Source organism: Aquarana catesbeiana, linkage group LG06 (genome assembly GCF_042186555.1).
Source record: "Aquarana catesbeiana isolate 2022-GZ linkage group LG06, ASM4218655v1, whole genome shotgun sequence".
Taxonomy (NCBI): domain Eukaryota; kingdom Metazoa; phylum Chordata; class Amphibia; order Anura; family Ranidae; genus Aquarana; species Aquarana catesbeiana.
Genome location: NC_133329.1, coordinates 24,156,734 through 24,170,265, shown reverse-complemented (window position 1 = coordinate 24,170,265; position 13,532 = coordinate 24,156,734). Strand labels below are relative to the sequence as shown.

At 40.5% G+C, this 13,532-nt stretch overlaps 1 protein-coding gene across 1 annotated transcript in view; it reads left to right on the top strand.

The window, feature by feature from the left end:
* The window catches only part of LOC141147917 (uncharacterized), a 422,322-nt gene extending 409,388 nt beyond the window's left edge, over positions 1–12,934 (top strand). The window contains exons 8-9 of the mRNA XM_073635076.1: positions 7,903–7,968; positions 12,912–12,934. Coding sequence (XP_073491177.1) covers positions 7,903–7,968; positions 12,912–12,934 — 89 coding nt within the window. The remainder of the gene's footprint in view (positions 1–7,902; positions 7,969–12,911) is intronic.
* The last annotated feature ends 598 nt before the right edge of the window (positions 12,935–13,532 follow it).

The window sequence follows — 13,532 nt, the reverse complement described above, 5'->3', positions numbered from 1 at the left end:
TTTTTTTCGTAACCACTTCAGCTCCGGACCATTTGGCTGGCCAAAGACCAGAGCACTTTTTGCTATTCGGCACTGAGTCACTTTAACTGACAATTGCGCAGTCTTGCGGCGTGGCTCCTAAACAAAAGTGACGTCCTTTTTTCCGCACAAATAGAGCTTTCTTTTGGTGGTATTTGATCACCTCTGCGGTTTTTATTTTTTGCACTATAAACAAAAAAAGAGCGTCAATTTTGAAAAAAAACGCATTATTTCTTACTTTTTGCTATAATAAATATCCCCAAAAAATATAAAAAAAACATTTTTTTTCCTCAGTTTAGGCCGATATGTATTCTTCAACATATTTTTGGTAAAAAAAAAATCGCAATAAGCGCTTATTGATTGGTTTGCGCAAAAGTTATAGCGTCTACAAAATAGGGGATATTTTTATGGCATTTTTATTAATATATTTTTTTTACTATAAATGGCGGTGATCGGCGATTTTTATTGTGACTGCGACATTATGGTGGACACATCAGACAATTTTGACACATTTTTGGGATCATTGGCATTAATACAGCGATCAATGCTATAAAATTGCATTGATTACTGTAAAAATGTGACTGGCAGGGAAGGGGTTAACCATCAGGGGGCGGGGGAGGGTTAAATGTGTCCCAGGAAATGATTTTAATGGTCTGGGGGATAGGCTAGCAGTGACACAACACTTATATTTGACACAACACAACAAAAATTTATATTTTTTAGTTTGTTATACTGTTTTTTTAGGAGCCACATTGATGGGCTTTGGTGAGCTATCAGGGGGTCTAAACACTTAATATCTTATGAATTGACAACTTTGTGTAAAAAATAAATAAAATAAAAATAAGTTTTAATTTTCTTTCAACATTTTACAAAAATTTTTGGAAAAAAATTACTCCTTCAAAAGACTCATTATGCCTCATAGAATATATGTTGGGGTGTTTGCTTTCAAAAATGGGGTCATTTCATGGGTAATGTCACTGTCCTGGTGCTCCAGGACCTTCACAAATGTGTTAGGTCATCAGGAAATTAGATGTATAATTTATGCTCCTAGAACGCCTGATGGTGCTCCTTGCATGTTGGGCCTCTGTATGTGGCCAGGCTGTGTAAAAGTCTCATACCTGTGGTATTGCCATACTCAGAAGGAGTATCAAAATGTATTTTGGGGTGTAATTGGAAGTATGCACATACTGTGTGTGATAAAAGAAAAAAAAACTCACCATACCTCTTACTAAATACCTTTTACTGTCTACTTTCCAAAAAGGGGTCATTTGGGGGGTATTTGTACTTTCCTGACATTTCAGGGCCTCAAAAAATGAGATAGGACGTCGGTACGTCAGGTGTGATCAATTTATAATGATTGGCATCATAGCTTGCAGACTTTTACACAGACTAAATAATATCCACTAATTTGGGTTATTTTTACCAAAGATATGTAGCAGTAACAATTTTGGCCCAAATTTATGAACAAAAAATACTTATTTGCAACATTTTATATAGAAACTAAAAAAAGTGTATTTTTTTCAAAATGTTTTGCCCTTTCTTTTCTTAACCACTTCAGCTCCGGACCATTTGGCTGGCCAAAGACCAGAGCACTTTTTGCGATTCGGCACTGAGTCACTTTAACTGACAATTGCGTGGTCGTGCGACGTAGTTCCCAAACAAAATTGATGTCCTTATTTTCCCACAAGTAGAGCTTTCTTTTGGTGGTATTTGATCACCTCTGCGGTTTTTATTTTTTGCGCTATAAACAAAAAAAAGACAGACAATTTTGAAAAAACTGATTAATTTTTACTTTTTGCTATAATAAATATCCCCAAAAAATATATAAAAAAACATTTTTTTTCCTCAGTTTAGGCCGATATGTATTCTTCGACATATTTTTGGTTAAAAAAAATCGCAATAAGCAATTATTGATTGGTTTGCACAAAAGTTGTAGCGTCTACAAAATAGGGGATAGTTTTATGGCATTTTTATTAATATATTTTTTTTTTACTATTAATAGCGGCGATCGCCGATTTTTATTGTGACTGCAACATTATGGCGGACACATCAGACAATTTTGACACATTTTTGGGGCCATTGGCTTTAATACAGCGATCAATGATATAAAATTGCATTGATTACTGTAAAAATGTCACTGGCAGGGAAGGAGTTAACCACTAGGGGGCGGGGAAGAGTTAAGTGTGTCCTAGGAAGTGATTCTAACTGTCTGGGGGATGGGCTAGCAGTGACACGACACTGATCGCTGCTCCCGATAATAGGGAGCAGATGATCAGTGTCCTGTCACTAGGCAGAACGGGGAGATGCTGTGTTTACATCGGCATCTCCCCGTTCTTCAGCTCCATGACACTATCGCTGGCACCTGGCGGACATTGAGTCCGCGTGTCCCGCGGGCATGGTCACGGAGCCTACGGCAGGAGCATGGTGGGAAATTCAAAGTAACATACAGGTACGTTACTTTGCCCAGCCGTGCCATTGTCCCGGTGTAAATGTACAGGAGGCGGTCGGCAAGTGGTTAACCACTTCAGCCCCGGAAGGATTTACAACCTTCCTGACCAGAGCACTTTTTACAATTTGGCACTGCGTCGCTTTAACTGCTAATTGCGCGGTCATGCAATGCTTTACCCAAACGAAATTTGCGTCCTTTTCTTCCCACAAATAGAGCTTTCTTTTGATGGTATTTGATCACCTCTGCCGTTTTTATTTTTTGCGCTATAAACGGAAAAAGACTGAAAGTTTTGAAAAAAAATGATATTTTCTACTTTTTGTTATAAAAAAAATCCAATAAACTAAATTTTAGTCATACATTTAGGCCAAAATGTATTTGGCCACATGTCTTTGGTAAAAAAAATGTCAATAAGCGTATATTTATTGGTTTGCACAAAAGTTATAGCGTCTACAAACTAGGGTACATTTTCTGGAATTTACACAGCTTTTAGTTTATGACTGCCTATTTTCGAAAGTAGACACCCCAAGGAAATTGCTGAGAGGCATGTTGAGCCCATTGAATATTTATTTTTTTTGTCCCAAGTGATTGAATAATGACAAAAAAAAAAAAAAAATTACAAAAAGTTGTCACTAAATGATATATTGCTCACACAGGCCATCGGCATATGTGGAATTGCACCCCAAAATACATTCAGCTGCTTCTCCTGAGTATGGGGATACCACATGTGTGGCACTTTTTGGGAGCCTAGCCGCGTACGGGACCCCGAAAACCAATCACCGCCTTCAGGATTTCTAAGGGCATACATTTAGATTTCACTCCTCACTACCTATCACAGTTTTGAAGGCCATAAAATGCCAAGATGGCACAAACCCCCCCAAATGACCCCAAATGAGAGCTGCAAAATACTCACCATGCCTCTCAGCAAATAGCTTGGGGTGTCTACTTTCCAAAATGGGGTCATTTGGGGGGGTTTGAACTGTCCTGGCATTTTATGCATAACATTTAGAAGCTTATGTCACACATCACCCACTCTTCTAACCACTTGAAGACAAAGCCCTTTCTGACACTTTTTGATTACATGAAAAAAATTTTTTTTTTTGCAAGAAAATTACTTTGAACCCCCAAACATTATATATTATTTTAAAGCAAATGCCCTACAGATTAAAATGGTGGGTGTTTCATTTTTATTTTTCACACAGTAATTGCGCAGCAATTTTTCAAACGCATTTTTTGTGGAAAAAACACACTTTTTAAAATTTTAATGCACTAAAACACACTATATTGCCCAAATGTTTGATGAAATAAAAAAGATGATCTTAGGCCGAGTACATGGATACCAAACATGACATGCTTTAAAATTGCGCACAAACGTGCAGTGGCAACAAAATTAATACATTTTTAAAAGCCTTTAAAAGCCTTTACAGGTTACCACTTTAGATTTACAGAGGAGGTCTACTGCTAAGACCAACGCTTGCGTTCGCCTTAGCGTGAGAGCAGTGGGGAAAGGGGTGCTTTTTTTTTTTTTTTTTTTTTTCTTTATTATTTTTTTGCTTTTTTATCTTATTTTTAAACTTTCATTTTTTTTTTTTTTTAAATCATTTTTATTGTTGTTTCAGGGAATGTAAATATCCCCTATGATAGCATTAGGTAGTGACAGGTACTCTTTTTTGAAAAAATTGGGGTCTATTAGATCTATTAGATCTACCCTAGATCTCTCCTCTGCCCTCAAAGCATCTGACCACACCAAGATCGGTGTGATAAAATGCTTTCCCAATTTCCCAATGGCGCTGTTTACATCCGGTGAAATCTAAGTCATAAAATGCTCGTAGCTTCCGGTTTCTTAGGCCATAGAGATGTTTGGAGCCACTCTGGTCTCTGATCAGCTCTATGGTCAGCTGGCTGAATCACCGGCTGCATTCTCAGGTTCCCTGTTGAGACAGAGAAAAACACGGAAGACGGTGGGGGGGGGAATTCCCTCCCACTGCTTGTAAAAGCAGTCTAGAGGCTAATTAGCCCCTAGGATTGCTTTTACATGAAAACCGACCGCTGGCTAAAAAGAATGATACCAAGATGATACCTAAACCTGCAGGCATCATTCTGGTATAACCACTCAAAGTCGTGAATGGCGTACCTGAAGACAAAAAAATGGTTAACAATAAAGCACAGTAAACGGTAAAGTATAAAAAATTGCATACCTGAAAAGCAAACGTGATAAAACATAATAACAATAAAACATTGCAGAATATAATACAGTAAAAAAGAGCAGAACAATAGAGAGAGAATAGAGAGAGAGAGAACAATGAAACGACAACTATTTTTTTTTATTTTTGTTTGTGTTTTTTATTTTTTTTACACTTTTTTTGTAACTGTAACTTTTATAACTGTAAACGGTTCCAGGTTCGGGTCTCTCAAAATGCGATGGCATCTTGGGAGACCCTGTGAAAGTGCGCCTAGTCTGTGGAATGCTGTACCCTACGCTAATACTCAACTAGTGAATGGTAGCGTTCAAAACATTCACCAATGCAAAGACCAGGATTATCAGGACAGGAGGGACAATAATAGCGGGTGTCACGCCTATATCCGCGCTTGCTGCAGACACAACATCTTTTTTGGGGGGGTTTGTTGGGTAGGGGTACTCGGGAGGACATATAAATGCCTCTCATGCAGCCGACTGCATTTGGTTGGGGATGTGAATGGGGGAAGTACGGGCGCTGCAGAAGTGGTGGGTTCCCAATTAGGATTGGCGAATGCAGCAGGAAGGGCACTATGGGCACGACAGGCCTATGTTTGTCTTTTTGGTGGCAGCGGGACACTACTTGTGCTTGCCACCTCACCAGCTTGAACTGCACTTATGGGACTCGCCACGTCACCAAGTGTTACTGCAGTGCTGGTTTGACTACGACTTGGGTGTACTAGGCTGCTGGTGCTTGCCAGTTCACCAAAACGCTACAAAAAAAAGTGACGTTGATCGATCGATACTGCACTTGGGTGGGCTGGGCTGGGCCGGGCGGAGGGGCAAAACGCAGGTGCTAGCAGGTATCTGGTCTGATCCCACTAACACTGCGTTTTTGGGAACCCTAAACTGCTGGGGATGCTAGTATAGATCTGATCGGATCAGATATTGATCCGATCAGATACTATACCACTAAGGAAGGTGTACGGTGCGTGCGTGGGTGGGTGTTAGCGGTATTGACGCTGCCTGGGGCTGGTGCTTGTCAGTTCACCAAAATGCTACCAAAAAAACTGTTAGCGATCGCAGGGATCAGGCCTGACTCTGCGAACGCTGCAGTTATGCGTTTAGTGTTTTGTAAGTGACAGTGATCGATCGATACTGCACTTGGGTGGGCTGGGCTGGGCCGGGTGAAGCGGAAAAACGCAGGTGCTAGCAGGTATCTGGGCTGATCCTGCTAACACTGCGTTTTTGGGAACCCTAAACTGCTGGGGACACTAGTATAGATCTGATCGGATCAGATATTGATGCGTTCAGATACTATACCACTAAGGGAGGTGTATGCTGCGTACGTGGGTGTTCGCGGTACTGGCGCTAATTTGACGCTGCCTGGGGCGACGCATATCACCGCCGGGCGATCAGGGGGCTAAACCTTTATTCGGTAATAAACGGCGGGTGCTCTGACACTATAAAAAATAAACAAACTAACCAGCGTCACCCGTAACAGTTATACAGTGATCGGTGGTGAAAGGGTTAACTAGGGGGCAATCAAGGGGTTAAAACATTTATTAGATAGTATATGGGGGTCCCTGTCGCTATAAAATGCTGACAGCGAACCTAAATATTTACGTTCCTAACTAGCGTCACCAGCGACACTAATACAGCGATCAGAAAAATGATCGCTTAGCGACACTGGTGACAGGGGGTGATCAAGGGGTAAAAACTTTATTAGGGGGGGCTAGGGGTGTACCCTAGACCTACAGGGGGCTAATACTCACTGTCCTACCACTGCTAACTGTCACAAACTGACACTATGCAGTAATCAGGAAAAAAAAAAAAAAAACCTGCTTGGTGTCAGTTTGTGACGGGGGGTTGATTGGGGGGGGGGTCGGGGGGCGATCGGGGGGGGATCGGGGGTGTTTAGTGTGCCTGGCATGTTCTACTGTGTTGTGTGTGAGTGTTGGTGCACTTACATGTCTTCTCTCCTCGGCGCTGGAACGGAAACTGCCGAGCCGAGGAGAGATGACATCACATCCTCTGCCTCTATGTACTATACAGAGGCAGGGGATGTTTCTCATTGGCTGTGAGCGATCGCGAGGGGGGGGGCACGATCGGATGGTCTCCCCCTCGTCTCTCATCGCTCCCAACCAAATGCCGACTGCCGATGGCATCGGGGGGGGGTCCGATCGGACCCCCCGCCCGCGGGAAGGCAATCACATACCAGGTACGTGATTTTGCCTGCCCGTGCCGCTCTGATCACGTATATAGGCGTGAGGCGGTTGGCAAGTGGTTAAATCGCAAAAAATAAATAAAATAAAACAGTGGTGATTAAATACCACCAAAAAAGCTCTATTTGTGTGAACAAAAAGATACAAATTTTGTTTGGGTACAGCGTTGCATAACTGAGTAATTGTCATTCAAAATGTAAGAGCACTGAAAGCTGAAAATTGGTCTGGGCAGGAAAGGGGTGTAAGTGCCATGTTTTGAAGTGGTTAACAAGGGGGCCCACAGATCATGCCCCCGATATGTGAATAAGTGTGGGGTACATTGTACCCCATACTCATTCACCAAAAAAAGCATAAAAAAATAAACACACAGTTTTTGACAATTCCTTTAATAAAAAACAATGCCCCCCCAATGTAGAGCTATCCTCACCACCGGACCTGCCGTGGCCCCGCCCCTTATTTATTTAGGTTCGAAAACTGGCTACAAGGGTGGGTCCAAAGGGTGGTAATAAATTTTGGGTACTTAGAATGGTCTGGTGTGGTAAGTGCCCCCCCCCCCAAGGATCTGTCCTGGGACCAATTCTGTTTAATTTATTCATAAACGATCTGGAGGATGGGATAAACCGCACAATCTCAGTATTTGCGGATTATACAAAGTTAAGCAGGGCAATAACTTCTGTGCAGGATGTGAAAACCTTACAAGAAGACCTAAAAAAATAATGGGATGAAAAACTTCATGGCAAATGAGGTTTAATGTCAAAAAATGCAAAGTAATGCATTTGATGTTAATAATACAAGCTTTATATGATTTAGGAAGGGAGTTTAAGACATTGACATTGACTGACCACACAAAAACCCCAGACCTACCCAAATAACCAGATGTGAGCTGAACTGGAATGCCATTAACCCATTTATTAATCCTATTTATTCATATTTTAGGTCTGTTTGATATTTCACATTGATAGTGATGTGAATATCATATGATAATGGTTACAGTAATGTTATTTGTAACACACACAGTTCCTTCTTATCTTTATCAGGTGCTCCTGGAAATGATGATAATATGACTACTGATGGGGAACCTAAGAACGATAACACACATGAAGGTGAGTTCCAGTGACATTGTATGTCCCCTCCTATCATCACAGAGGTGAGGGGATTGTGTCTACAACAAATTAACACAACAAAGAGAAATAACATTTAGCACCTTATATTTCTTTGTATTATAATGTTTTCTCTATATAAATGTACAGTTATGATTATGAATACCAGGATTTCTGATTTTCCAAGAAACCATGAAGGCCCCCCCCCCCAACCTCCAGCCTTTCAACCTCGGGGGCCCTTCTCACTGATCCCGGGGCTCTTTACTCACATTGTTGGGTCTTTTATTACAGTTCTGCAGCGGGACCCTTTCATGACATCTTGGCCCTTCCCCTGATGGCAGAACACCAGGGCCCAGTCACAAGTATGGTCTTTGTGATCCTTGTCGTTCTACCACTGGTGTCAGTCATTTTTTTATTTTTGTTATTTTTCTTTACCATAATTTTTTATTTATTTTACAATTTATATTTTTTAGTTTGTTATACTGTTTTTTTAGGAGCCACATTGATGGGCTTTGGTGAGCTATCAGGGGGTCTAAACACTTAATATCTTATGAATTGACAACTTTGTGTAAAAAATAAATAAAATAAAAATAAGTTTTAATTTTCTTTCAACATTTTACAAAAATTTTTGGAAAAAAATTACCCCTTCAAAAGACTCATTATGCCTCATAGAATATATGTTGGGGTGTTTGCTTTCAAAAATGGGGTCATTTCATGGGTAATGTCACTGTCCTGGTGCTCCAGGACCTTCATAAATGTGTTAGGTCATCAGGAAATTAGATGTATAATTTATGCTCCTAGAATGCCTGATGGTGCTCCTTGCATGTTGGGCCTCTGTATGTGGCCAGGCTGTGTAAAAGTCTCACACCTGTGGTATTGCCATACTCAGAAGGAGTATCAAAATGTATTTTGGGGTGTAATTGGAAGTATGCACATACTGTGTGTGATAAAAGAAAAAAAAACTCACCATACCTCTTACTAAATACCTTTTACTGTCTACTTTCCAAAAAGGGGTCATTTGGGGGGTATTTGTACTTTCCTGACATTTCAGGGCTTCAAAAAATGAGATAGGCCGTCGGTACGTCAGGTGTGATCAATTTATAATGATTGGCATCATAGCTTGTAGACTTTTACACAGACTAAATAATATCCACTAATTTGGGTTATTTTTACCAAAGATATGTAGCAATAACAATTTTGGCCCAAATTTATGAACAAAAAATACTTATTTGCAACATTTTATATAGAAACTAAAAAAAGTGTATTTTTTTCAAAATGTTTTGCCCTTTCTTTTCTTAACCACTTCAGCTCCGGACCATTTGGCTGGCCAAAGACCAGTGCACTTTTTGCGATTCGGCACTGAGTCGCTTTAACTGACAATTGCGTGGTCATGCGACGTAGTTCCCAAACAAAATTGATGTCCTTATTTTCCCACAAGTAGAGCTTTCTTTTGGTGGTATTTGATCACCTCTACGGTTTTTATTTTTTGCGCTATAAACAAAAAAAAGACAGACAATTTTGAAAAAACTGATTATTTTTTACTTTTTGCTATAATAAATATCCCCAAAAAATATATAAAAAAACATTTTTTTTCCTCAGTTTAGGCCGATATGTATTCTTCGACATATTTTTGGTAAAAAAAATCGCAATAAGCGATTATTGATTGGTTTGCACAAAAGTTGTAGCATCTACAAAATAGGGGATAGTTTTATGGCATTTTTATTAATATATTTTTTTTTTACTATTAATGGCGGCGATCGACGATTTTTATTGTGACTGCAACATTATGGCGGACACATCAGACAATTTTGACACATTTTTGGGGCCATTGGCTTTAATACAGCGATCAATGATATAAAATTGCATTGATTACTGTAAAAATGTCACTGGCAGGGAAGGAGTTAACCACTAGGGGGCGGGGAAGAGTTAAGTGTGTCCTAGGAAGTGATTCTAACTGTCTGGGGGATGGGCTAGCAGTGACACGACACTGATCGCTGCCCCCGATAATAGGGAGCAGATGATCAGTGTCCTGTCACTAGGCAGAACGGGGAGATGCTGTGTTTACATCGGCATCTCCCCGTTCTTCAGCTCTGTGACACTATCCCGGGCATCCGGCAGACACCGAGTCCGCGGATCCCGCGGGCACGGTCACGGAGCCTGCGGCGGGCGCACGCGCGCGGTGGGAAATTCAAAGTAACATACAGGTACGTTACTTTGCCCAGCCGTGCCATTCTGCCGACGTAAATGTACAGGAGGCGGTCGGCAAGTGGTTAAATCGCAAAAAATAAATTAAAAAAAAACAGTGGTGATTAAATACCACCAAAAAAGCTCTATTTGTGTGAAAAAAAGGATACAAATTTTGTTTGGGTACAGCGTTGCATGACGAAACGTAAGAGCACTAAAAGCTGAAAATTGGTCTGGGCAGGAAAGGGGTGTAAGTGCCATGTTTTGAAGTGGTTAACAAGGGGGCCCACAGATCATGCCCCCCGATATGTGAATAAGAATGAGGTACATTGTACCCCATACTCAATCACCAAAAAAAGCATAAAAAAATAAACACATCATTTTTGACAATTCCTTTAATAAAAAAAAAACAATGTCCCCCAATGTATCTATCGTCAATCACAACTGGACCTGCCGTGGCCCCGCCCCTTATCTATTTAGGATTGAAAACTGGCTACAAGGGTGGGTCCAAAGGGTGGTAATACATTTTGGGTACTTAGAATGGTCTGGTGTGGTAAGTGAGGTCCCCCAAGGATCTGTCCTGGGACCAATTCTGTTTAATTTTATTCATAAACGATCTGGAGGATGGGATAAACCGCACAATCTCAGTATTTGCAGATTATACAAAGTTAAGCAGGGCAATAACTTCTGTGCAGGATGTGAAAACCTTACAAGAACAACTACATGGCAAAGAGGTTTAATGTCAAAAAATGCAAAGTAATGCATTTGATGTTAAAAATACAAGCTTTATATGATTTGGGAAGGGAGTTTAAGACATTGTAGGAATAAATAGATAATAAACAAATGCAGCGCTAAAATAAATGATAAAAATGTGCGTTTACATCCTATACATGTATACCATCATCATATATCAAAAATAAATGACAAAATGATGTGTTCATAACTTGAACATTATACCAATATAAACAGTGTGTGCGATCAGTGGGCATTTCACAAATAACCAAAAGTTAAGGAAAAAAAGTCCATTCATATGTGGTAAACCATATAAACGTCCACAGACACTGGAGGTTCGTGGGCATAAGAGGTGTCACATTTACACATAAGGCAGAGGCTGGGGCCAAATATGTATAGAGTGACACTTTACACACGGATCTTCTAAAACTCCGACTCTAAACTGCAAACGACAGGAGTGAATATCCTTACCAGAGGGGATGGACACAGTCACCATACGGCGGAGTGTCAAACGAGCTTGAGGGATCAAATGATCCCAGGGGTATCAGGCTGGAGAAATCCTGGTGGAAAGTCCCATCGGGGGCGACCGTAGCTATCCGATGGTGTATGGGTCCACAACCAATTCGGATGTCTCACTCAGGTGGAATGGGTATGCAGAGGAAAACAGCTAGAGCTCAAAAGGGGTCCCATTCATGAAAGTAGGAAGGAACAGAAAATCTCTACATAGGGCATGAATCCGGTAAAAAAGGCTTTTATTAAAAAGCTAGAAAGTTCAAAACAGCGCACTTAAATGGATAAAATGTGATCACAAAAGAGATAAAATCACGTGGTAACAGAGCATCTGGAGGCTTTAGCAACCCGACATGTTTCGGACCATTGTCCTTCTATTGGGGCATAAACCTAAATGTCTGTACCACGCTCACATATATACATAGATAATTAGACAAGATACACCTCAGCTGTGTATAACAGCCAGCCTATAGTAGCCTCCATGTGTAATACTACACTGATGACAGTTCTAAACTAAACCCAGGGCCGTCCTCCAATCGTGACACTCAGAATGGAGTCATGTGACAGCGTCACTGCGCGTGACGTCATTGAGCATCGGACGCCGCCGATTTTATCCATTTAAGTGCGCTGTTTTGAACTTTCTAGCTTTTTAATAAAAGCATTTTTTACCGGATTCATGCCCTATGTGGAGATTTTCTGTTCTTTCCTTCTTTCATGAATGGGACCCCTTTTGAGCTCTAGCTGTTTTCCTCTGCATACCCATTTCACCTGAGTGAGACATCCGAATTGGTTGTGGACCCATATACCATCGGACAGCTACGGTCACCCCGGATGGAACTTTCCACCAGGATTTCTCCAGCCTGATACCCCTGGGACCGTTTGATCCCTCAAGCTCGTTTGACACTCCGCCGTATGGTGACTGTGTCCATCCCTTCTGGTAAGGATATTTACTCCTGTCATTTGCAGTTTAGAGTCGGAGTTTTAGAAGATCCGTGTGTAAAGTGTCACTCTATACATATTTGGCCCCAGCCTCTGCCTTATGTGTAAATGTGACACCTCTTATGCCCACGAACCTCCAGTGTCTGTGGACGTTTATATGGTTTACCACATATGAATGGACTTTTTTCCTTAACTTTTGGTTATTTGTGAAATGCCCACTGATCGCACACACTGTTTATATTGGTATAATGTTCAAGTTATGAACACATCATTTTGTCATTTATTTTTGATATATGATGATGGTATACATGTATAGGATGTAAACGCACATTTTTATCATTTTTTTTTTAGCGCTGCATTTGTTTATTATCTATTTATTCCTACAATGTCAACCACATTGTTACATGCTGGCAGCTATCACTTGCACTACCTTTTTTGTAATAGCGCAATTATTTATTTGTTTCATTAGTTTAAGACATTGACTGACCACACAAAAACCCCAGACCTACCCAAATAACCAGATGTGAGCTGAACTGGAATACCATTAACCCATTTATTAATCTTATTTATTCATATTTTAGGTCTGTTTGATATTTCACATTGATAGTAATGTGTTTATTATATGATAATGGTTATAGTAATGTTATTTGTATCACACACAGTTCCTTCTTATCTTTATCAGGTGCTCCTGGAAATGATAGTGTGACTACTGATGGGGCACCTAACAAAGATAAAACACCTGAAGGTGAGTTCCAGTCACATTGCATGTCCCCTCCTATCATCACAGAGGTGAGGGGATTGTGTCTACAACAAATTCACACAACAAAGAGAAATAACATTTAGCACCTTATATTTCTTTGTATTATAATGTTTTCTCTATATAAATGTACAGTTATGATTATGAATACCAGGATTTCTGATTTTCCAAGAAACCATGAAGGCCCCCCCCCCCACCTCCAGCCTTTCAACCTTGGGGGCCCTTCCCACTGATCCCGGGGCTCTTTACTCACATTGTTGGGTCTTTTTTTTTTTCTTTCAAATTTGTTTATTGGGGTTTACTGTCAATTACAATAAAGACAAGACAGTACACAAAAAAATTATAACAAGTATAGATTCGTCATACAAAACTGATAGAAAATTGGTAACAGTGAGATAAGGAACTGTCGCATAAGCCTATCACATTCGGAAGTTTGGCCTATTAC